Genomic DNA, 19,776 nt, shown 5'->3' on the forward strand with positions numbered 1-19,776 from the left:
TCAAAGTGGACAAGTCAGAAAACATGATCAAGGTGAGCAAATCAGAGAGCGGAGGGGCCGGCGGCGGGAGTCAAGAATTAGGTTAAGCCAAGTATGCCAAAGAGCCCCTATAATGTCCCAGAATGTTCAAACCACATGTTAATGTGTCGAATTTGAATATGAAAATTATAGGGGCTCTTTGGCGTACTTGGCTTAATCTAATTCTCGACTACCCCCCCGCCCCTCTGCGCTCTGATTTGCTCACCTTGATAATTTTTTTCTGATTTGTCAACTTTGATTACTGCTTTGGTTCTCTATGCCTTAAATATTGAGTCTGGTCTGGTCTGGCTATGCTCTGAAGAAGCGGGTCTGTCCCACAAAAGCTCACCTAATAAATTATTTTGTTAGTCTTTAAAGTGATACTTGACTGCTTTTTTTGTTCCTTGGAGTGTTTGTATGCATCACACACGTGTGCACCATGTCACAGGAGTGTGTGTGAGCACGCCCATGTCAGTGCAGGTGTGACACATCCATGTATCACTGCATGTCCCACATGTGCAACATGTCACAGGAGTGTGTGTTATGCACAGCGTCAGCACAGGTGTGACATCCCCTGGATGTCTGGGACGCAGGAGAAAGAACGAGGGGGGGCCAACGAGGTCCAGGCATGCTGACGCAGTTACGAAGAGGAGACCAGCTAAGGGAAACATGAAGAGATGAGTAAACAAATGCTCACAAACAGTGCAAACCCCACTGATCCGAGCACCAGGAAACAGCTCCCAGGAGGTAGAGCCTGTCCAGCTTTGGGTGTCATTAGCTCAGCCAGCTAACTGACAGCGAGCACCAGACTGGTGACTATAACGTCAGTGCTGTGTGTATGTGCGCGCAGGCACACGTGCATGGAGCACCTGTGCTAACTGCTTTTCTCCTGTACAGTAAGATCCAGGGGTCCATGTTGAGAACCCTCGCAAATGCTGAATTTCACAAATAGGGCAAATAGCCCGGAGCCCCGGGGAAGTGGCAGCAGCGGCTGGCACTGCCCACCCAGAGCCCAGGGGAAGTGGCAGCAGCGGCTGGCACTGCCCACCCAGAGCCCAGGGGAAGTGGCAGCAGCGGCTGGCACTGCCCACTCGGAGCCCCGGGGAAGTGGCAGCAGCGGCTGGCACTACCCACCCAGAGCCCCAGGGAAGCGAGGCCACTTGCAAATAATTGAATTCACAGATGTGGCACTCATGACTGTAGCAACTTGCTGTATTTTCAATCAACATGACATGTTGCCCACTGTGATAATGCATCAGGGAGCCCCCAAGCCTGCACCCCCATCCGCAGCCAGATGTGACTCTCAGCTGGCCAGTAGAGTAGGTTTTATTGCTTCTCAGAGACAGCATAGCTTAGGATCCATGTTCGCAGGGGGCCAGGGTTGACAGCCTTATTCCTCTTGGGGCAGGGGGAAGGGCTCACAGGCCCTGAATGCTCCCCTTTCCTGCTCCCATTCTCCTGTCCTGATCCTACCCAGCCCAGACTGACCCCCCAGCTACTTCCTGCAACTGGTCCCTCAGGCCCCAGGTGGCCACACCCCTTGCTTTGTTCAGACAGTCTCCACCTAGCTGAGGGGCCAGGTGGCTGGGCCATTTCTTGTGGGCCTCTGCTCAAGTACCGCCCCTGCTGAGAGCTGTGCACAGCCACACACATCTCTGCAGACCAGAACAGAGCAGTAGGGATCTCACACAGCAGAACACAGCACCCAGTGAATGCAGAACAGAGTGGCTCCAGTGCCACAAGCATGAACAGCCAGCAATACCTGCATGGCTATACCGACCCCCGCACTGCACGTAAGTGCAGCCCAAAAGCCAATCACACCAGCAGCAGCTGTTCAGTGAATACCCAGCATGGGCCCTGCCACCAGCTCTGAGGAGGCCCTCACTCAGGCCAATATGCAACCAGCCCACGCGGCGGGGGGGGGCAGGGCAGGTGGACCCCTTGCCCAGGGCCTCACTCAGGCCAAGATGCAGCCAGCTCTGCAGTGGGGGCAGGTGGACCCCTTGCCCAGGCAGAGTTTGCCAGGGCTGAAATGTGTCCTATAACCGTGCCCAGGAGAAGATGATGGGGGAAGCAGGAACCTGGGCTCTGACAGGGGAGTGTTTTCCACTGGTTAGAGCTAGGAGGGGAGGTGGGAGGCAGCTGGGCTCTGGGCAGAAGTGGTGACCACCGGTTAGAGCTGGGAAGCCAAGGAGAGGGAGGAGACTGACCAGCAGGGGTCCATGGGGCCTAGGAGGGGGAAGCTCTGGCTCAGACCAGGCTGTTCTCTGCCCTGCACGCGCCAAACCCAGCTGTCAACTCAGCAACCCATAAGCCATGGTCAGCAGTGTTGCCCCCCTGGCCCAGACCCCATTCCAACCACTATGCATCCCCTGGCCCTGATGCTGTTCTGGCTGGGCCTGGCCAGTGCCAGCTTCAGAATCTGCTCCTTCAATGCCCACAACTTTGGTGAAGCCAAGGCAGGCTCTGCCCATGTGCTGAGATGGCTGGTGCAGGTGCAGGGGGTGTGCCAATGGGGGCAGCAGGGTCCTTCCATCCTACCAGTCCCTCACTCAGCAGGTGTCTCCCACAGATCCTGGTGCGCTGTGACATCACTGCCCTGCAGGAGGTGCGGGATGCCAGAGGTACAGCCATGCGGGCGCTGCTGCAGGAGCTGAACAGGTACCACCCAGACACCTGAGTTCCTGACTGGCAGAGTGCAGATGAGTGGGTAGAGCAGGGGATAACCTAGGCACCTGGGTACTTGGCCCAACACAGGAAGCAGCTGGATGGGTGGAAAGCAAGGGCCGGGGTGGGGGGTCGGGGGCAGTGCATACCCAGACACCTGGGTTCCCAGCCCAGGGAGGAGACCATGGGGTAGGTAGAGGGATATGCAGGTGCCTGGGTTATTGGCCCCATGAGGGGCATACACTCAGGTGGATGGAGCAGAGGGATACTTGGAACACCTGAGTGCCCTGCCTAGCTGACAGATGGGGTTTGGTGGTTAGGTGTGGGAGAGCCAAGACTCCTGGGTTCCTGCCTTGCAAGCACTATGCTATGCTCCCATTCTCCCGGGGCAGGTATGACCCCTCCCACAGCTACACGCAGTTGGGGAGCCAGAGACTCGGACATGGGACCTATAAGGAGCAGATTATCTTTGTGTACCGGTAAATCCACCCCCACCCAGCCAGCCCAGAACAAGCACTGCTAATGGGGACAGGCCCCAACCCCATTCAAACTCCCCATACCCAGCCACTCCCCACTCTTCACCACAGCGCAGATGTAGTGACAGTGACTGACTGGTGCCATGTTGGGGAGGCCGGAGACTTTGCCCGGGAGCCCTTTGCTGTCCGCTTCTATGCACCCAGCACAGGTAGGATTGCAGGGGATTCCCCTGCCTGCCCCCACTTCCTGCCAGCCTGCGCTGGGGGCAGTACTTCTCCCCAGCTGAGATACTGCAGCAACAGCAGCATGGGAGCAGGCTGGGGAGAATCACATCACCCCAACATCTCCCTCCCCCAGCCATCAAAGACTTCGTGCTGCTCTCCCATCACACCAGCCCCCGGCATGCAGCCCGAGAGATCGACCAGCTCCATGCTGTCTGCCAGGAATTGAGTCAGCGCTGGGGAACACAGGTGGAGGGCAGGGAGAGGAGGGGGTGGTGAGGGCGTGGCCAGCAGCCCAAGGCAACCAGGGAGGAATAGAGAATGGTATCAGTAGTAGAGGGAGGGAAGTCAGGCACCTGGGCTCCTATCTGGCTCTCTACCCCCAGAACGTGATGGTGCTGGGGGACTTGAATGCAGGTGGGACCTATGTCCCCTCCAGTGCCTGGGGGTCCATCCAGCTGCGCCAGGACCCCAGCTTCCACTGGCTGATTGGAGACAGTGCAAACACCACAGTCTGCACACGAACCCACTGTGCCTACGACAGGTATGCAAGGAGCCCTGCAGGGGGCCAGTATCCTCCCCTGGCAAAGGCTACTGGTTAACCCCCAGGGAATGCATCCATTCCCTCTGCAGCCCCCAAACAGGAAGCTCTAGCTCCCTCCCTGTTACTGCTCCCTCGCACCTAATAGGGCTACTGGGGAGCAGGAGAGGGGCACCCCCACGACCAGCATGTGCCCACAGGTGGCAGAGGCACAATGCCCCTGGCAGTGCCCTGGCCCTTCCCACACATCCTCCACCTGCCCTGAGGTGCACCAGAGAACCCCTAAGGATTGTTTGGGTGGGGAGAAGTTACACTGCCATTGTGCCCTTCCCTTGTCCCCCAAGGATCGTGGTACAGGGGGAGGAGCTGCTGCAAGCTGTGGTGCCTGGCTCAGCCAAACCTTACAACTTCGCCTGCAGCCTGGGGCTGTCAGAGCAAGAGGTGAGGGCCTCAACATGGCTCACTGGGGCATGAGGGCAGAGAGCCCTCGCTTCTCTCCAGATACCAGAAAGGGGCAGAGAGCCTGTGGTAACAGTTAAGACTCCTGTTTTCTCCCACATAAAGAGGAGTTCACGCCCCTTGACCCCACCCCTGCTGATTTCTCCCTCCCACAGGCCCTGCAGGTCAGCGACCACTACCCTGTGGAAGTAAACCTGCACCTAGACAAACATGCACCCCAGCGAATGTGATCAGCCCCCAGGTGAAGTACCTGTCCTTCCCACAGGGGTCCAGCTGCCCCAGGCTCCCCCCATTCTCCCCACAGCACACACAGGTGGAACAATAGAGACCAATGCTTTTATTCCTGGTGGGGGCACCTGGGATGAGCAGCAGACTCAAGCAGCATGCAGGGCTCGCCACTTGTCCAGGGGCCCCCGGCTGGGGATGTACTTTACGCCACAACCATCAGGCAGCAGCCGCTTCTCCGCCACCATTTCCTCAAACTGGTCTGCATTGAACTTGGTGAAGCCCCATTTCTTCGAGATGTGGATCTGGGGAGGCAGAGGCAGCAGCTGATGCAGAAGGTCACCCCGCCCAGCTCCCCTCCACACAGCATTCACATCCCTCTTCACAGCTCGTGTCCCCGAGGTCCCTTAGGGCACTCCATATGGGTGATGGAGCACACACACAACCAGGGGGATTGCTGTGTGCAGCCATTGCACACTGGGCCCCCACAGCAGGTGGCCCAGTCGGCTTAACTGGCTGCAGGGAATCATTACCCCCTGTCCGCCCTGGGGCCAGGTTGGAGTCAGCATCACCTACAGGGACAGGCCCCCCACCCTGCCAGTGCCACTAATACACAGCTCCCAAGTCCCTGCCATGCTATAACTGAGGTAGGGGTGCCCCCTCCATTACCTTCTGGCGTCCGGGAAACTTAAACTTGGCCCTGCGCAGCGCCTCCACCACATGCTCCTTGTTCTGTGCCTTGGTGCGGATGGACATGATGACCTGGCCAATGTGCACCCGGGCCACCGTGCCCTGGGGCTTGCCGAAGGCACCACGCATGCCTGTCTGGAGCCTGCAGGGAAGGACTGGGTGAGCCAGGACCTCAAGAGCAGCCCCCTTGCGGGGGGGGGGGGGGGGGCATTACACACCCCTCCCCAGCACCTCTCCTGTGTGTTGCACATGCTCCCCACCCCCACATAGCTCCCCCCTGCCAGGACCATCATCCCTACATATGGCAAAAGTGGCCCCCACCTGTCAGCACCAGCGCAAGACAACATCTTGTTGATGCGTATGACATGGAAGGGGTGCAAGCGCACACGGATGTGAAACCCATCCTTTCCACAGCTCTTCACCATGTACTTGTTGGCACAGATCCGGGCAGCCTCCAGTGCTGCAGAGAAAGAAGATAGAATAAGCTTAGGAGAAGTGGGGCCCCTACCCACCATCTGCCTGGCTATTTTGCTGCTGCCCACCTATGGCCCCCACACAAAGGCTTGAACCCTCCTGCCCTCCAGGGTTCAGCCCATCCCCACCTTCGGAGGAGAGCTGCTCGTACTCATCTGACACCATGTGGCCACAGAGTGGGAACTCATCCACCTTTGCTTTCTTCCGGCCCAGGTCAAAGATGCGGATCTTGGCATCTAGAGGAATGAGGCAGTTGTGAGCAGAGGCCGGCCAGGCCCAGCCCGCGATGGCAACCCCCCCGCCCCGCTCTCCCCCACCCATTGCCTCGAATCCACCTGCCCCAACTCACCAGGGACGCCCCTGCAGAAGCGGGATTTGGGGTACGGCTTGTTCTTGCAGTACCTGTAGCTGGGGAGAAAAGCGGCGGTGAGGGCGAAATGTGGCCCGGGCTCCCCAGCACGCCCTCGCCTGCCAGCGCAGGCCCCCGAGCGGCTCTCCCCGGACCGGCCTACTCACCAGCGCGCCGGGCGGCGGCCCATGGCGGTTCGGCGCAGGGTCTGGAAGAGACGCACAAGGGGTCAGAGCTGCGGGACCCAGGGAAGGGTAGACCCAGGAGGACGGGACCAAAGCTTGGGGGGGGGGGGGGGCAATGGCGCGGGGCATTGTGGGTCCCACCCGCCGGGGTCCCGACCGACCGACCACACGCTCACCTCGCCGCACAGCAAAGAGAGCAGACAGCGCCTGCGCGCCGCTTATGTAGGCTCGCCCCGCCCGCGCCCTACGCCGCTCTAGGCCTCGCTTCCGGTTTAGAGCGGCGGCGCTGGCCAACAGCGATGGGCACGTTGGCCTACTGCGCATGCGCTCCTTGCCCGCAGCTCCGCTCCAGCACCTTCTTCCGGCAGAGATAGGCATGCGCATGCGCATCTCCGAGATCAGGCCTTCTGGTGCGTGAGGGTCGGCGCGCACGCGCACACCTGCCAACCCTGCCGCCATTTCAGACCAGGAGGCGGGGCGCGGGTCACCTCTTGCGCATGCGCTTCGCTGGCCATGCCTCCTTGTGGGCAACCCTTTTCAGCCCATGTTATGGAAATAGCTGCACGCTGATTGGGCAGGGCGGCGGAGCCACGTGACAGACGGCCGCTGTGTGGGTTGGTTGCTTAGCGCTGTACTTTGCATAGGTCGACGCGTGGTGCAATTAATTTGCATCTTAGGCGCGCGCTGGGCCCGTCCGTAGGCGGCGATGGCTGCTCAGCTGCATGGCCTCCCCGTCTCGTTTGCACGGCCACGTGCGCGTGCAACACACTGGCTCAGGACGGGCAGCCGGGCTGGTGTGCGACAAGCTGCGCGCGCACGCACGGACGCACGCACGCGCGCACACACACACACACACACAGAGCGCGCGCGCGCGCCCAAAGCGCCCGTAGCACCGCAAGAGAAGCAGCACAGTCCGTAGAGCGCTGCTGGGCTGCTACTGTGTTTGGTGGCGGAGAGGCTGGCGCGGCTTCCTCTGTTACTGTGCACGCGCGTGTGGAACGTGCCTAGCCAGGGAGAGACAGACCTGCATGTGTGACACGCCCACCCGTGGGCGGCACCCGTGCGCTCTGGCCTCTGCACAGAGGGTCCCCCTTCGCACTATGCGTGGGCTAGACCTTGCACCCCATGGGGTGGGCTGCAGGGCAGAGGCCCAGCAGCGTAGGGGCCGCAAGTGCCTCCACATGAGCCACCAGCTTTGCTGTGGCTGGGTGGGAGGATGACTGGCAGCCCATGGGAAGGGGCTCATGGGAATTGAACCCATGGGAGTCTTGATAAAAATAATTTTTTGCCACTGTTTAGGTTGCATGGGTTACCTACTGTCCTGTAATAACACCAGGCAGTGCCTCAGTTTCCCTAGGCATGGCCTCAGTGCATATTTGGTGACGAGTTTTGGTGTGATGACTTTTTACATCGCGAGCAAGTCTTGTGGCACCTTATAGACTAACAGATATTTTGGAGCATGAGCTTTCGTGGGCAAAGACCTGCTTTGTCAGATGCATCAGATGCATGAGTGGGGGTCTTTGCCCGCGAAAGCTCATGCTCCAAAATATCTGTTAGTCTATAAGGTGTCACAAGACTTCTTGTTGTTTTCAAAGCTACCGACTAACACGGCTACCTCCCTGTGACTTTTTACATGTACACAATGGTGCTCCAAGGCCACTGTAACCCAGGCAGCCAGGAGACACCTTTCCACACACACCCCCTGTGATGGAGTGGGGGGAGTGCATGTGTGAGTCAGGCTGGATGTCTGAGGCAAGCAGAGCAGTTCCCAGTGGCTAAGGATGACCCTGGGGCTACAACTGGCAGGTAACACCTCTGCCCTGAACAAAGAGGAGGGAGGAGCTGAGCTGGGTTTGAATGGGAGGTGGCAGTTAGAGGCTAGGGAAAAGAGAGAGCTGGAAGGCAGCCAGCCTGAGGAGGGGGAAAGCTACACCCCAGAGGGGCACCCCTCGGGGTCTTCTCCCCAGGACGGGTTGGAATGATTGTCTCTGGCTGCTGTACTGTTGCTTCTGTGAGAAACTGGGCATCTGTTGCCTAATAAACCTCCTGTTGTACCTGCTGAGTGAGTGTCACTCCTGCCACCGGACGGGGTGCAGTGCAGGGGGACCCCTGAACCCCATCACACCCCACACCCCACAAACAGGCAAAGATGGACGGAGGGGCCTGGCTGGTTGAAACTGGAACTGGGCTGTTGAGTGGAGCAGTGTGGTCTGGCTGGAGAGGGAGGAAGGAGGGCCAGGGCACCTGTTTGGGGACCCTCTCTGGGCTCCTCTTCCCAGGATGGATGATACTGACAGCTTCAGATTCCCACGCTAAGTCTGTTCTCCTAGTAACCTGCCCGTTCTCCTTGCTGAATGACAGCCCCAGCTGCCTGTGAGTAGGGGCAGGGCTAGGGATCCCCCGTGCTGTGGCATCTGGTGGCAGTGGTAGGATGTGCTGCACCCTGTGGATGGAATACCTAGCAGTAAGTGCCTGGGACACAGGAGTAAGAAAGTGGCCAGGGATCGGCGGGGGGACGGGGGTGCTGCATTTGTACCGACAGCTGTTCTCCAACACTGAATAGTGACAGGATCCTACGCTCCTATAAAGCGTGCACCATTCAGCACCATGGGGAAACAGCCCAGGACCTAGAACGGGAGATCCAGGACATGCTGGCACTGGGGGTGATCCAGCCATCCTCTAGTCCCTGGGCCTCCCCCATGGTGCTGGGCCCCAAAAAGGCCAGGTCGGTGCAGTTTTGTGTGAACTGTTACCAGCTCAATGCCATCACCATGTCAGATGCCTACCCCATGCCAAGGCTTGATGACCTCCTGGACAAGCTCGAGGGAACCTGCTATACCCCACCCCACAAACCTCCCCAAGGGGTACTGGCAAGTACTATTGGATCAAGACGCCCAGCTCAAATTGGGTTTCATTACCTGGGTAGGGTCTGTGAGTTCCTGGTCCTGCCTTTCAGTCTCAAGGGGGCACTGCCATCTTCTGGTGCCTGGTGGACCAGCTGCTGAGGGGGATGGGCGGTTTCTTCCTGACTTTCATCAATGACATTTGTGTCTTCAGCCAAACATGGGAGGCATACATGTCCCAGGTCAGCCAGGTGCTGGACTGGCTTCAGGGAGCTGGACCAACTATCAAAGCTGGGAAGTGCAAGGTGGGGCTGGCTGAGGTGACCTATCTGAGCCACGAGGTGGGCAGCAGCTGCTTAAAGCCAGAGCCAGCTGAAGTGGAGGCTGGTGCCACAGACTAAGGAGCAGGTCCAGGCCTTCATCGGGATGATGGGGTACTTCCAGAGGTGTGTGCCCCACTTCAGCTCCATCGTAGCCCCTTCACAAAGCTGTGTGAGCAGGGGAAGCCAGACAAGGTGGTCAGGCTCAGGCAGTGTAGGGGCTCTCTGTGCGCTGAAGGAGGCCCTGGACAGGGTCCCACTGCTGGCAAACCCAGACTTTGATCAGCCCTTCCTGGTATTCACTGACACCTCAGAAACCAGGCTGGGCGCTCTGCTAATGCAGGTGAGCGACAACGGGGAGAGACACCCGTCGTGTACCTGAGCAAGAAGCTGCTGCTGCTGCTGCCCCGGGAGCAGAACTCCACAGCCATAGAGAAGGAATGTCTGGCCATATGGTGGGCTCTGGGGAAGCTGCAGCCATACTGGTTTGGCCAGCGCGTCCCCAGGTACACCGATCACTCACCCCTGACCTGGCTGCAGCACATGAAAGGGGCCAACGCCAGCTCCTGGGCTGGAGCCTGCTCCTGCAGGGCTATTACATGGAATGGGGTCCATGTCAATGGGAACAACGTCACAGCTGATGCCCTGTCACGTGGGGGGTGTGGGCCCAGCCTTCCCCAGATCACTGGCTAAGTGATCCCCTCAGTTCGATCTGAAGGGTTGGCGGGGGGGGTGCATGCGGGTGACAGGAGGTGTGCATGTGGGTGACCGGCTTTTTTCAGGGTGCTGAGCAGCTCACATCAATGGATAGCCCTGCTCTTTATAACTCGGGCAAACAGGTGATACCGTTGTTCCCCAGGAAACAGAACAAGGTGGGAAGATGGAGCCCAGCTGGTTTGAATTGGAACGGGACAGTGGGAAAGGGATTAGTCTGGAGGATGGAGAGGAACAAGGAGGGCCAGGGCCCTGGGATTTGGGGACCCCCCCACCATGGCCTCCTTGCCCCAATATGGATGGGACTCTTTTTGTACTGAGAAGTCTGTTCCACGCTGTATCCCTGTCAAATAATAAACCTTCTGTTCTCCTTGCTGAGTTAGAGTCCATTCTGCCTGTAGATGAGGTGCAGGGCATGAGGACCCCCATACTCCATGGCACTAGCCAATGCCCTATCATGCACGGAGGGCCCCAGGTCACTCCCACAGGTGACTCTGCACAGGTTGGTGTTCGGGGGGGAGGTGTGACAAAGTGTTGTGCGAGATTTTACCCCCCCCGGGTTGGATCACACCTGTTTTGTACTGTCCTGTAGTAACTAGCTGTGTCTACATGTGCACACTACTTCGAAGTAGCGGCACTAACTTCGAAATAGCGCCCGTCGTGGCTACACGCGTCGGGCGCTATTTCGAAGTTAACTTCGACGTTAGGCGGCGAGACGTTGAAGTTGCTAACCTCATGAGGGGATCGGAATAGCGCCCTACTTCGACGTTCAACGTCGAAGTAGGGACCGTGTAGACGATCCGCGTCCCGCAACGTCGAAATTGTGGGGTCCTCCATGGCAGCCATCAGCTGGGGGGTTGAGAGACGCTGTCTCTCCAGCCCGTGCGGGGCTCTATGGTCACCATGTGCAGCAGCCCTTAGCCCAGGGCTTCTGGCTGCTGCTGCTGCAGCGGGGGATTCATGCGGCATGCACAGGGTCTGCAACTTGTTGTCAGCTCTGTGGATCTTGTGGTGTTTAGTGCAAGTGTGTCTGGGAGGGGCCCTTTAAGGGAGCAGCTGGCTGTTGAGTCCGCCGTGTGACCCTGTCTGCAGCTGTGCCTGGCACCCTTATTTCGATGTGTGCTACTGTGGCGTGTAGACGTTCCCTCGCTGCGCCTATTTCGATGTGGTGCTGCGCAACATCGATGTTGAACATCGACGTTGCCAGCCCTGGAGGACGTGTAGACGCTATTCATCGAAATAGCCTATTTCGATGTCGCCACATCGAAATAGGCTCCTTCGATGTAGGCTTCTGTGATGGGGTTCAGGGGTCCCCCTGCACTGCACCCTGCCCGCTGGCAGGAGAGACTTTCACTCAGCAGGTACAACAGCAGGTTTATTAGGCAACAGATGTCCAGTTTCTCACAGAAGCAACAGCATAGTAGCCAGAGACAGTCCTTCCAACCTGTCCTGGGGAGAGGACCCCGAGGGGTGCCCCTCTGGGGTGTAGCTTTCCCCCTCCTCCGGCTGGCTGCCTTCCAGCTCTCCCTTTTCCTCGCCTCTCACTGCCGCCCCTGATTCAAAACCCAGCTCAGCTCCTCCCTGCTCTTTGTTCAGGCAGAGGTGTTATCTGCCAGTTGTAGCCCCAGGGTCATCCTTAGCCACTGGGAGCTGCTGCTTGCCTCGGACATCCAGCCTGACTCACACATGCACCCCCCCCACTCCATCACAGCTTCATGTGTAGACGTAGCCACTGTGTGGGTGCCTCAGTTTCCCTCAGCACTGCCTCGGCATGGTGGGTGATGGGAGTTTTGGTGTGATGACTGCTTGCACAAACACACTAGGGGATGCTTTTGTGTGTGTGTGTGAGAGAGACCAGATGACACCTTGTATCCAGAAGGCAGGACAAAGGCAGGAAGAGGAACCTGGCAGGTTGGTGCTGAACTAGGCTGCATGGAATGGAGCAGTCTGGGCTCCTGGGGAGGTGTGGGGGGGCAGGACCCTGGCTCAGGGCCCCCCCCTCCCCAAGACTGAACTGACTGGTTCTGTGCTGGGTCCTTGTCACCCACTAACCCTCCTGTTCTCCTGCCGGCCGCATCCCAGGTGCCTGTAGGTGGGGGCAGGGCCAGGTGAGCCCCACACTATGAGGGGGGCTGCTTTGACTGGGGTCACCGAGAGCCAGGGTGCTGCTGAGAGCTAGGGGTGCTCTGGTGGGGGGGGCGGTAATGAGAGATGGAGGCGGAGGGAGGAGTGCTGAGAGGCGGGGGGGGGGGGGGCTGAAAGTAGATGCCCTGCCCTGCCCTGCCCTGCCCTGCCCTGGTGGGGGGTGGGGCTGAGAGCCGGGGGTGCCCATCACAGCCTTTCCCTGCAGCCCCTGTGCCAGGCTCACAGCCAGGGAGGTGGGGCACTGACGAAATCAGCCCCTTCGGACAGGTCCCAACCGCAGCACCTGGCAACTGAGGGAACCGCAGCCCCCCCTCAACTGCCTTTGCACTGGGCCCAGCGTCGGGGGGCTCCGGCCACGGGGTCCCCTTCTTGGAACCAGCTGCAGTTCCCGAGTCGCACCAGCAGGTGGCGCTGCTGCACAAGCCAAGATGCCGTTGCGGGTCAGGCGTGGGGGCACTGGTGGGTATGCAGGGCTGTGGGTCTGGAGTGAGGGGCAGGGGGGCAGGGCTGCAGGGCAGGAGTGGGCGGGGCTATGGGTCAGGCGTGGGGGGGCACTGGTGGGTATGCAGGGCTGTGGGTCTGGAGTGAGGGGCAGGGGGGCAGGGCTGCAGGGCAGGAGTGGGCGGGGCTATGGGTCAGGCGTGGGGGGGCACTGGTGGGTATGCAGGGCTGTGGGTCTGGAGTGGGGGGCAGGGCTGCAGGGCAGGAGTGGGCGGGGCTATGAGTCAGGCGTGGGGGGCACTGGTGGGTATGCAGGGCTGTGGGTCTGGAGTGAGGGGCAGGGGGGCAGGGCTGCAGGGCAGGAGTGGGCGGGGCTATGGGTCAGGCGTGGGAGGCACTGGTGGGTATGCAGGGCTGTGGGTCTGGAGTGAGGGGCAGGGGAGCAGGGCTGCAGGGCAGGAGTGGGCGGGGCTATGGGTCAGGCGTGGGGGGGCACTGGTGGGTATGCAGGGCTGTGGGTCTGGAGTGAGGGGCAGGGGGGCAGGGCTGCAGGGCAGGAGTGGGCGGGGCTATGAGTCAGGCGTGGGGGCACTGGTGGGTATGCAGGGCTGTGGGTCTGGAGTGAGGGGCAGGGGGGCAGGGCTGCAGGGCAGGAGTGGGCGGGGCTATGGGTCAGGCGTGGGGGGGCACTGGTGGGTATGCAGGGCTGTGGGTCTGGAGTGAGGGGCAGGGGGGCAGGGCTGCAGGGCAGGAGTGGGCGGGGCTATGGGTCAGGCGTGGGGGGGCACTGGTGGGTATGCAGGGCTGTGGGTCTGGAGTGGGGGGCAGGGCTGCAGGGCAGGAGTGGGCGGGGCTATGAGTCAGGCGTGGGGGGCACTGGTGGGTATGCAGGGCTGTGGGTCTGGAGTGAGGGGCAGGGGGGCAGGGCTGCAGGGCAGGAGTGGGCGGGGCTATGGGTCAGGCGTGGGAGGCACTGGTGGGTATGCAGGGCTGTGGGTCTGGAGTGAGGGGCAGGGGAGCAGGGCTGCAGGGCAGGAGTGGGCGGGGCTATGGGTCAGGCGTGGGGGGGCACTGGTGGGTATGCAGGGCTGTGGGTCTGGAGTGAGGGGCAGGGGGGCAGGGCTGCAGGGCAGGAGTGGGCGGGGCTATGAGTCAGGCGTGGGGGGCACTGGTGGGTATGCAGGGCTGTGGGTCTGGAGTGAGGGGCAGGGGGGCAGGGCTGCAGGGCAGGAGTGGGCGGGGCTATGGGTCAGGCGTGGGGGGGCACTGGTGGGTATGCAGGGCTGTGGGTCTGGAGTGGGGGGCAGGGCTGCAGGGCAGGAGTGGGCGGGGCTATGAGTCAGGCATGGGGGGCACTGGTGGGTATGCAGGGCTGTGGGTCTGGAGTGAGGGGCAGGGGGGCAGGGCTGCAGGGCAGGAGTGGGCGGGGCTATGGGTCAGGCGTGGGGGGGCACTGGTGGGTATGCAGGGCTGTGGGTCTGGAGTGAGGGGCAGGGGGGCAGGGCTGCAGGGCAGGAGTGGGCGGGGCTATGGGTCAGGCGTGGGGGGGCACTGGTGGGTATGCAGGGCTGTGGGTCTGGAGTGAGGGGCAGCGGGGGGCAGGGCTGCAGGGCAGGAGTGAGCAGGGCTATGGGTCAGGCGTGGGGGGCACTGGTGGGTAGGCAGGGCTGTGGGTCTGGAGTGAGGAGCAGTGGGGGGCCAGAGCAGCAGGGCAGCAATGGGCGGAGCTATGGGTCAGGCGTGGGGGCACTGGTGGGTAGGCAGGGCTGTGCGTCTGGAGTGGGGGGGGCAGGGCTGCTGGGCAGGAGTGGGAGAGGCTATGAGTCAGGCGTGGGTGGGCACTGATGGGTAGGCAGGGCTGTGGGTCTGGAGTGGGGGGGCAGGGCTGCTGGGCAGGAGTGGGAGGAGCTATGGGTCAGGCATGGGGGGGCACTGGTGGGTAACCAGGGCTGTGGGTCTGGAGTGAGGGGCAGTGGGGTAGTGCTGCTGGGCAGGAGTGGGCGGGGCTATGGGTCAGGCGTGTGGGGCACTGGTGGGTATGCAGGGCTGTGGGTCTGGAGTGAGGGGCAGCGGGGGGCAGGGCTGCTGGGCAGGAGTGGGCAGGGCTATGGGGGTGATGGGGTTCAGGGTCCCCCAAGGTCTGCACCCCATCCACAGGCAGGAGCGACTCTCACCCGGCAGGAGAACAGCCAGTTTATTAGCCGACAGGACACAGCGTCGTACGGAGGGGTCAGCGCAGCCGGCAGAGACAGCCAGTCCCATCCATGTGGGGAGAGGAGGCCCCGAGGGGCCCCCAGAGCCAGGGTCGGGGCCCCCAGAGCCAGGGTCTGGCCCCCTCCTTTGTCTCTCTCCCTCCCAGCCCAGACTCACTGCTTCCCACTCCCAGTGCCAATTCAAACCCCTCAGGCTCCACCTCTCCCTTTGGCTGCAGTACAAAGGTGATACCTGGTGGTCAAGTAACAGCAATGAAGGGTCCGGTGGCACCTTACAGACTAACAGAAAAGTTCTGAGCATGAGCTTTCGTGAGCGCAGACTCACTTCATCAGATGCTGGTCTTGGAAATCTGCAGGGCCGGGTATAAATAAGCCAGAGCAAGGTCAACCTTGTTATCCCCACCCTTGCTGTGGCTTATTTATACCTGGCCCTGCAGATTTCCAAGACCAGCATCTGATGAAGTGAGTCTGCGCTCACGAAAGCTCATGCTCAGAACTTTTCTGTCAGTCTATATACCGGACCCTTCGTTGCTGTTACAGATCCAGACTAACACGGCTACCCCTCCGATACCTGGTGGTCAAAGTTGCCCTCAGCAGGAGCCCCACATCCCTCTGTGAGCCACACACACACACACACACACACACAGAGGTATCCCCCACTCCAGCACAATGGGTCAGGTGTGGGGGGCACCAGTGCAGGGGTACTAGGGCTGTGGATCTGGAGTGGGGTGCACTGGCAGGGCACTGAGCCCCAACAGCATCTAGTAGCCCTAAGAGCTGGGGGTGGGCGGAGCAGGGCTTGGGTCACATGCAGGGTTAGCCCCGGCCCCACACAAGGAGCAGGGTACTTGCCCCAGGACTGATGCCCAAGCAGGGCAGCAGGTGAGGGGCAGCCAGGGAGGGAGTTGAGCTCCAGGCCCTGTCATGCTCCTTCACTGCTGCTGAAACTCCCCAGGGCCCAGCTACACCTCTGGAGCCCTTAGTACAGGAAACTCAAGTCTGGAGCCTTGAGATCTGGGCAGAAGGGCAAGGGAGGCGCAGCCAGTGCCAGCCTAGGGGCAGCCCCAGGACTGGGCTGTCAGGGGCTACAGGTCAGGCATGTGGGGCAGGGCTAACCAGACCCTTGGGCATGCCCAGCCTTGATCTGCCCCCACCCCTGTGGCTGGGGAAGAACCAGGCAGGCAAGCGGCGGCTGCCAGCCTCATGCTACATGTGCCAGACGACGCAGCTGTGCCCAGGCCTGCAGGGAAGGTAGTTCTGGGCTGGGTCAGGCCCCCACCCCCCAGCAAGGCCTGGGCCACACCCATCTGTGGTTTGCTGGAGGGTGCAGTGGTTCTGGGCCCACAGGGGAAGGGTGGGGCTGGGTGTGGGCTCAGCTATTTCTGGAGCCTGGGGGAAGGGTGGTGTGTGGAGCAATCTGCTGCTGACTGCAGCTGGATGGGGGCAGGGGGAGCTGGGAGCTGCCAGTGGGCCGTGCTGGAGCTGGAGCCTGGGGACATGGTGCAGACAGGGAGCTGCCAGCTGGGCGGCGCTGGAGCTGGGGCTGGGGCTGGGGCAGCAGGGAGACAGGGAGCTGCCAGCTGGGCGGCGCTGGAGCTGGGGCTGGGGCAGGGGCAGCAGGGAGACAGGGAGCTGCCAGCTGGGCGGCGCTGGGGCTGGGGCTGGGGCAACAGGGAGCTGCCAGCTGGGTGGCGCTGGGGCTGGGGCAGCAGGGAGACAGGGAGCTGCCAGCTGGGTGGCGCTGGGGCTGGGGCTGGAGCGACAGGGAGCTGCCAGCTGGGTGGCGCTGGGGCTGGGGCAGCAGGGAGACAGGGAGCTGCCAGCTGGGCGGCGCTGGGGCTGGAGCGACAGGGAGCTGCCAGCTGGGCGGCGCTGGGGCTGGGGCAGCAGGGAGACAGGGAGCTGCCAGCTGGACGGCGCTGGGGCTGGGGTGACAGGGAGCTGCCAGCTGGGTGGCGCTGGGGCTGGGGCTGGGGCAGCAGGGAGACAGGGAGCTGCCAGCTGGACGGCGCTGGGGCTGGAGCGACAGGGAGCTGCCAGCTGGGTGGCACTGGGGCTGGGGCAGCAGGGAGACAGGGAGCTGCCAGCTGGGTGGCGCTGGGGCTGGGGCTGGGGCAGCAGGGAGACAGGGAGCTGCCAGCTGGACGGCGCTGGGGCTGGGGCTGGGGCAGCAGGGAGACAGGGAGCTGCCAGCTGGACGGCGCTGGGGCTGGAGCGACAGGGAGCTGCCAGCTGGGTGGCACTGGGGCTGGGGCTGGGGCAGCAGGGAGACAGGGAGCTGCCAGCTGGGCGGCGCTGGGGCTGGAGCGACAGGGAGCTGCCAGCTGGGCGGCGCTGGGGCTGGGGCAGCAGGGAGACAGGGAGCTGCCAGCTGGACGGCGCTGGGGCTGGGGTGACAGGGAGCTGCCAGCTGGGTGGCGCTGGGGCTGGGGCTGGGGCAGCAGGGAGACAGGGAGCTGCCAGCTGGACGGCGCTGGGGCTGGAGCGACAGGGAGCTGCCAGCTGGGCGGCGCTGGGGCTGGGGCAGCAGGGAGACAGGGAGCTGCCAGCTGGGCGGCGCTGGGGCTGGGGTGACAGGGAGCTGCCAGCTGGGCGGCGCTGGGGCTGGGGCAGCAGGGAGACAGGGAGCTGCCAGCTGGACGGCGCTGGGGCTGGAGCGACAGGGAGCTGCCAGCTGGGCGGCACTGGGGCTGGGGCAGCAGGGAGACAGGGAGCTGCCAGCTGGGCGGCGCTGGGGCTGGAGCGACAGGGAGCTGCCAGCTGGGCGGCGCTGGGGCTGGGGCAGCAGGGAGACAGGGAGCTGCCAGCTGGGCGGCGCTGGGGCTGGGGTGACAGGGAGCTGCCAGCTGGGCGGCGCTGGGGCTGGAGCGACAGGGAGCTGCCAGCTGGGCGGCGCTGGGGCTGGGGCAGCAGGGAGACAGGGAGCTGCCAGCTGGACGGCGCTGGGGCTGGGGTGACAGGGAGCTGCCAGCTGGGCGGCGCTGGGGCTGGGGTGACAGGGAGCTGCCAGCTGGGTGGCACTGGGGCTGGGGCAGCAGGGAGACAGGGAGCTGCCAGCTGGGCGGCGCTGGGGCTGGGGCGACAGGGAGCTGCCAGCTGGGCGGCGCTGGGGCTGGGGCAGCAGGGAGACAGGGAGCTGCCAGCTGGGCGGCGCTGGGGCTGGGGCGACAGGGAGCTGCCAGCTGGGCGGCGCTGGGGCTGGGGCTGGGGTGACAGGGAGCTGCCAGCTGGACGGCGCTGGGGCTGGGGTGACAGGGAGCTGCCAGCTGGGCGGCGCTGGGGCTGGGGCTGGGGTGACAGGGAGCTGCCAGCTGGACGGCGCTGGGGCTGGAGCGACAGGGAGCTGCCAGCTGGGCGGCGCTGGGGCTGGGGCGACAGGGAGCTGCCAGCTGGGCGGCGCTGGGGCTGGGGCAGCAGGGAGACAGGGAGCTGCCAGCTGGGCGGCGCTGGGGCTGGGGCAGCAGGGAGACAGGGAGCTGCCAGCTGGGCGGCGCTGGGGCTGGGGTGACAGGGAGCTGCCAGCTGGGCGGCGCTGGGGCTGGGGCGACAGGGAGCTGCCAGCTGGGCGGCGCTGGGGCTGGGGCGACAGGGAGCTGCCAGCTGGGCGGCGCTGGGGCTGGGGCAGCAGGGAGACAGGGAGCTGCCAGCTGGGCGGCGCTGGGGCTGGAGCGACAGGGAGCTGCCAGCTGGGCGGCGCTGGGGCTGGAGCGACAGGGAGCTGCCAGCTGGGCGGCGCTGGGGCTGGGGTGACAGGGAGCTGCCAGCTGGACGGCGCTGGGGCTGGGGCTGGGGCAGCAGGGAGACAGGGAGCTGCCAGCTGGGCGGCGCTGGGGCGACAGGGAGCTGCCAGCTGGACGGCGCTGGGGCTGGAGCGACAGGGAGACAGGGAGCTGCCAGCTGGGCGGCGCTGGGGCTGAGGCAGCAGGGAGACAGGGAGCTGCCAGCTGGGCGGCACTGGGGCTGGGGCTGGGGCGACAGGGAGCTGCCAGCTGGGCGGCGCTGGGGCTGGGGTGACAGGGAGCTGCCAGCTGGGCGGCGCTGCAGCAGGACCCCCCGGGGAGTCTCAGGGCCTGTGGTGCATGTGGAGCAGGACAGGAGCAGGCCTAGGGAGCTCCTCGGCCCGGGCTCGGGAGAGGTGCTCCTTTGCAAGAGGTTCTGCGCCCCCCACCCCCGAGGCAGAGACAGACCCACAGACGAGGCCTGGCCAGCTGCAGAAAGAAGCGGAAACGTTTATTCCGGTCGGGGGAGGCACCGGGCGTGCATAGCCAGGGGCCCCGAGTGGCTGCGGGTACGTGGGCGAAGCGCGAAGGCAGGCAGTGCCGGACGGTGCTACGGCTACGGCTATGGGACGCAGACGTGGAAGGGGCTGCCGGGGATGTGCTGCTCGCCCCATTTCACCACCAGCACATAGTCGCCCTTCTCCTTCAGCAGGTAGGAGACGCTGTAGAGTCGGTTCCCCAAGTGCTTCACCACCACCTCCTCGCATGGTGTGCGCGGCCCATGAACCCCCACCAGCAGCATGTTGTTCCCTGGGGAGCAGGGAATGGTCAGCTGGTGGAGCTGGACTGGCAGAGGCCCCCAGACCTCCTGTGAACCCAAGGCCCCCTGCTGGCCCAGCACAGCCCAAGCCTCCCACCACCCCTAACTCCAGCCTTCCCCCACTCGCCCAGTTCCTGTGAGTCCCCCCAATTACCCCCACATCCCCAGTGTCCCTCCCACCAGAGGGATTCTCCTCACCTCCTCAGAACCCTACTTGCCCAATTCCCCCCACATTGGACCAGCCCAAGCCCCCCA

General features: G+C 63.0%; 3 protein-coding genes and 1 non-coding gene across 9 annotated transcripts in view; 1 reads left to right on the forward strand and 3 right to left on the reverse strand.

Moving 5' to 3' along the window:
* Positions 1-2,381: 2,381 nt before the first annotated feature.
* DNASE1L1 (deoxyribonuclease 1 like 1) lies at positions 2,382-4,613 on the forward strand. The gene is made up of 8 exons (XM_075016860.1): positions 2,382-2,513; positions 2,591-2,679; positions 3,078-3,164; positions 3,273-3,370; positions 3,520-3,632; positions 3,770-3,927; positions 4,269-4,365; positions 4,539-4,613. The coding sequence occupies exons 1-8, from the start codon at positions 2,382-2,384 to the stop codon at positions 4,611-4,613; spliced, it is 849 nt and encodes a 282-aa protein (XP_074872961.1).
* An 87-nt stretch (positions 4,614-4,700) lies between these two features.
* Positions 4,701-6,388, reverse strand: RPL10 (ribosomal protein L10). 2 transcript variants are annotated; one of them, XM_075016705.1, is made up of 6 exons: positions 6,289-6,387; positions 6,122-6,180; positions 5,901-6,008; positions 5,620-5,758; positions 5,278-5,440; positions 4,701-4,913 (listed from the first exon to the last, which is right to left on the reverse strand). In XM_075016705.1, exons 1-6 carry the CDS (start codon positions 6,309-6,311, stop codon positions 4,758-4,760), a joined length of 648 nt encoding a protein of 215 aa, XP_074872806.1. In that variant the 5' UTR covers positions 6,312-6,387; the 3' UTR covers positions 4,701-4,757. The 2 variants fall into 2 exon arrangements, with proteins under 2 accessions (XP_074872806.1, XP_074872807.1); XM_075016706.1 differs by lacking the exon at positions 4,701-4,913 and having other exon boundaries at positions 5,281-5,429; positions 6,289-6,388.
* LOC142025366 (small nucleolar RNA SNORA70) lies at positions 4,998-5,130 on the reverse strand. Its single transcript, XR_012648636.1, has one exon. It is a non-coding gene; the product is annotated as a small nucleolar RNA SNORA70 (small nucleolar RNA).
* A 12,803-nt stretch (positions 6,389-19,191) lies between the features above and the next one.
* FLNA (filamin A) overlaps positions 19,192-19,776 on the reverse strand; it is a 33,942-nt gene continuing 33,357 nt past the window's right edge. For all 5 annotated transcript variants that reach the window (XM_075016673.1, XM_075016672.1, XM_075016674.1 and 2 more), the window contains one exon: positions 19,192-19,511. In XM_075016673.1, coding sequence (XP_074872774.1) covers positions 19,324-19,511 — 188 coding nt within the window. In that variant the 3' untranslated portion in view covers positions 19,192-19,323. The remainder of the gene's footprint in view (positions 19,512-19,776) is intronic.

The sequence above is a fragment of the Carettochelys insculpta genome, chromosome 22 (assembly GCF_033958435.1).
Source record: "Carettochelys insculpta isolate YL-2023 chromosome 22, ASM3395843v1, whole genome shotgun sequence".
Lineage (NCBI taxonomy): Eukaryota > Metazoa > Chordata > Testudines > Carettochelyidae > Carettochelys > Carettochelys insculpta.

Bases quoted from the DNA above. Each gene is read 5' to 3' on its own strand.
- DNASE1L1 (XM_075016860.1), top strand. From the start codon at position 2,382: ATGCATCCCCTGGCCCTGATGCTGTTCTGGCTGGGCCTGGCCAGTGCC. The intron at 3,371-3,519 runs GTAGGATTGCAG...TCCCTCCCCCAG, and splicing joins CTTCTATGCACCCAGCACAG to CCATCAAAGACTTCGTGCTG. The intron at 3,633-3,769 runs GTGGAGGGCAGG...CTCTACCCCCAG, and splicing joins GTCAGCGCTGGGGAACACAG to AACGTGATGGTGCTGGGGGA.
- RPL10 (XM_075016705.1), bottom strand. From the start codon at position 6,311: ATGGGCCGCCGCCCGGCGCGCTG. The intron at 5,441-5,619 runs GTGGGGGCCACT...CCTTCCCTGCAG, and splicing joins TCTTGCGCTGGTGCTGACAG to GCTCCAGACAGGCATGCGTG. The intron at 4,914-5,277 runs GTAATGGAGGGG...CTGCCTCCCCAG, and splicing joins AGTTTCCCGGACGCCAGAAG to ATCCACATCTCGAAGAAATG.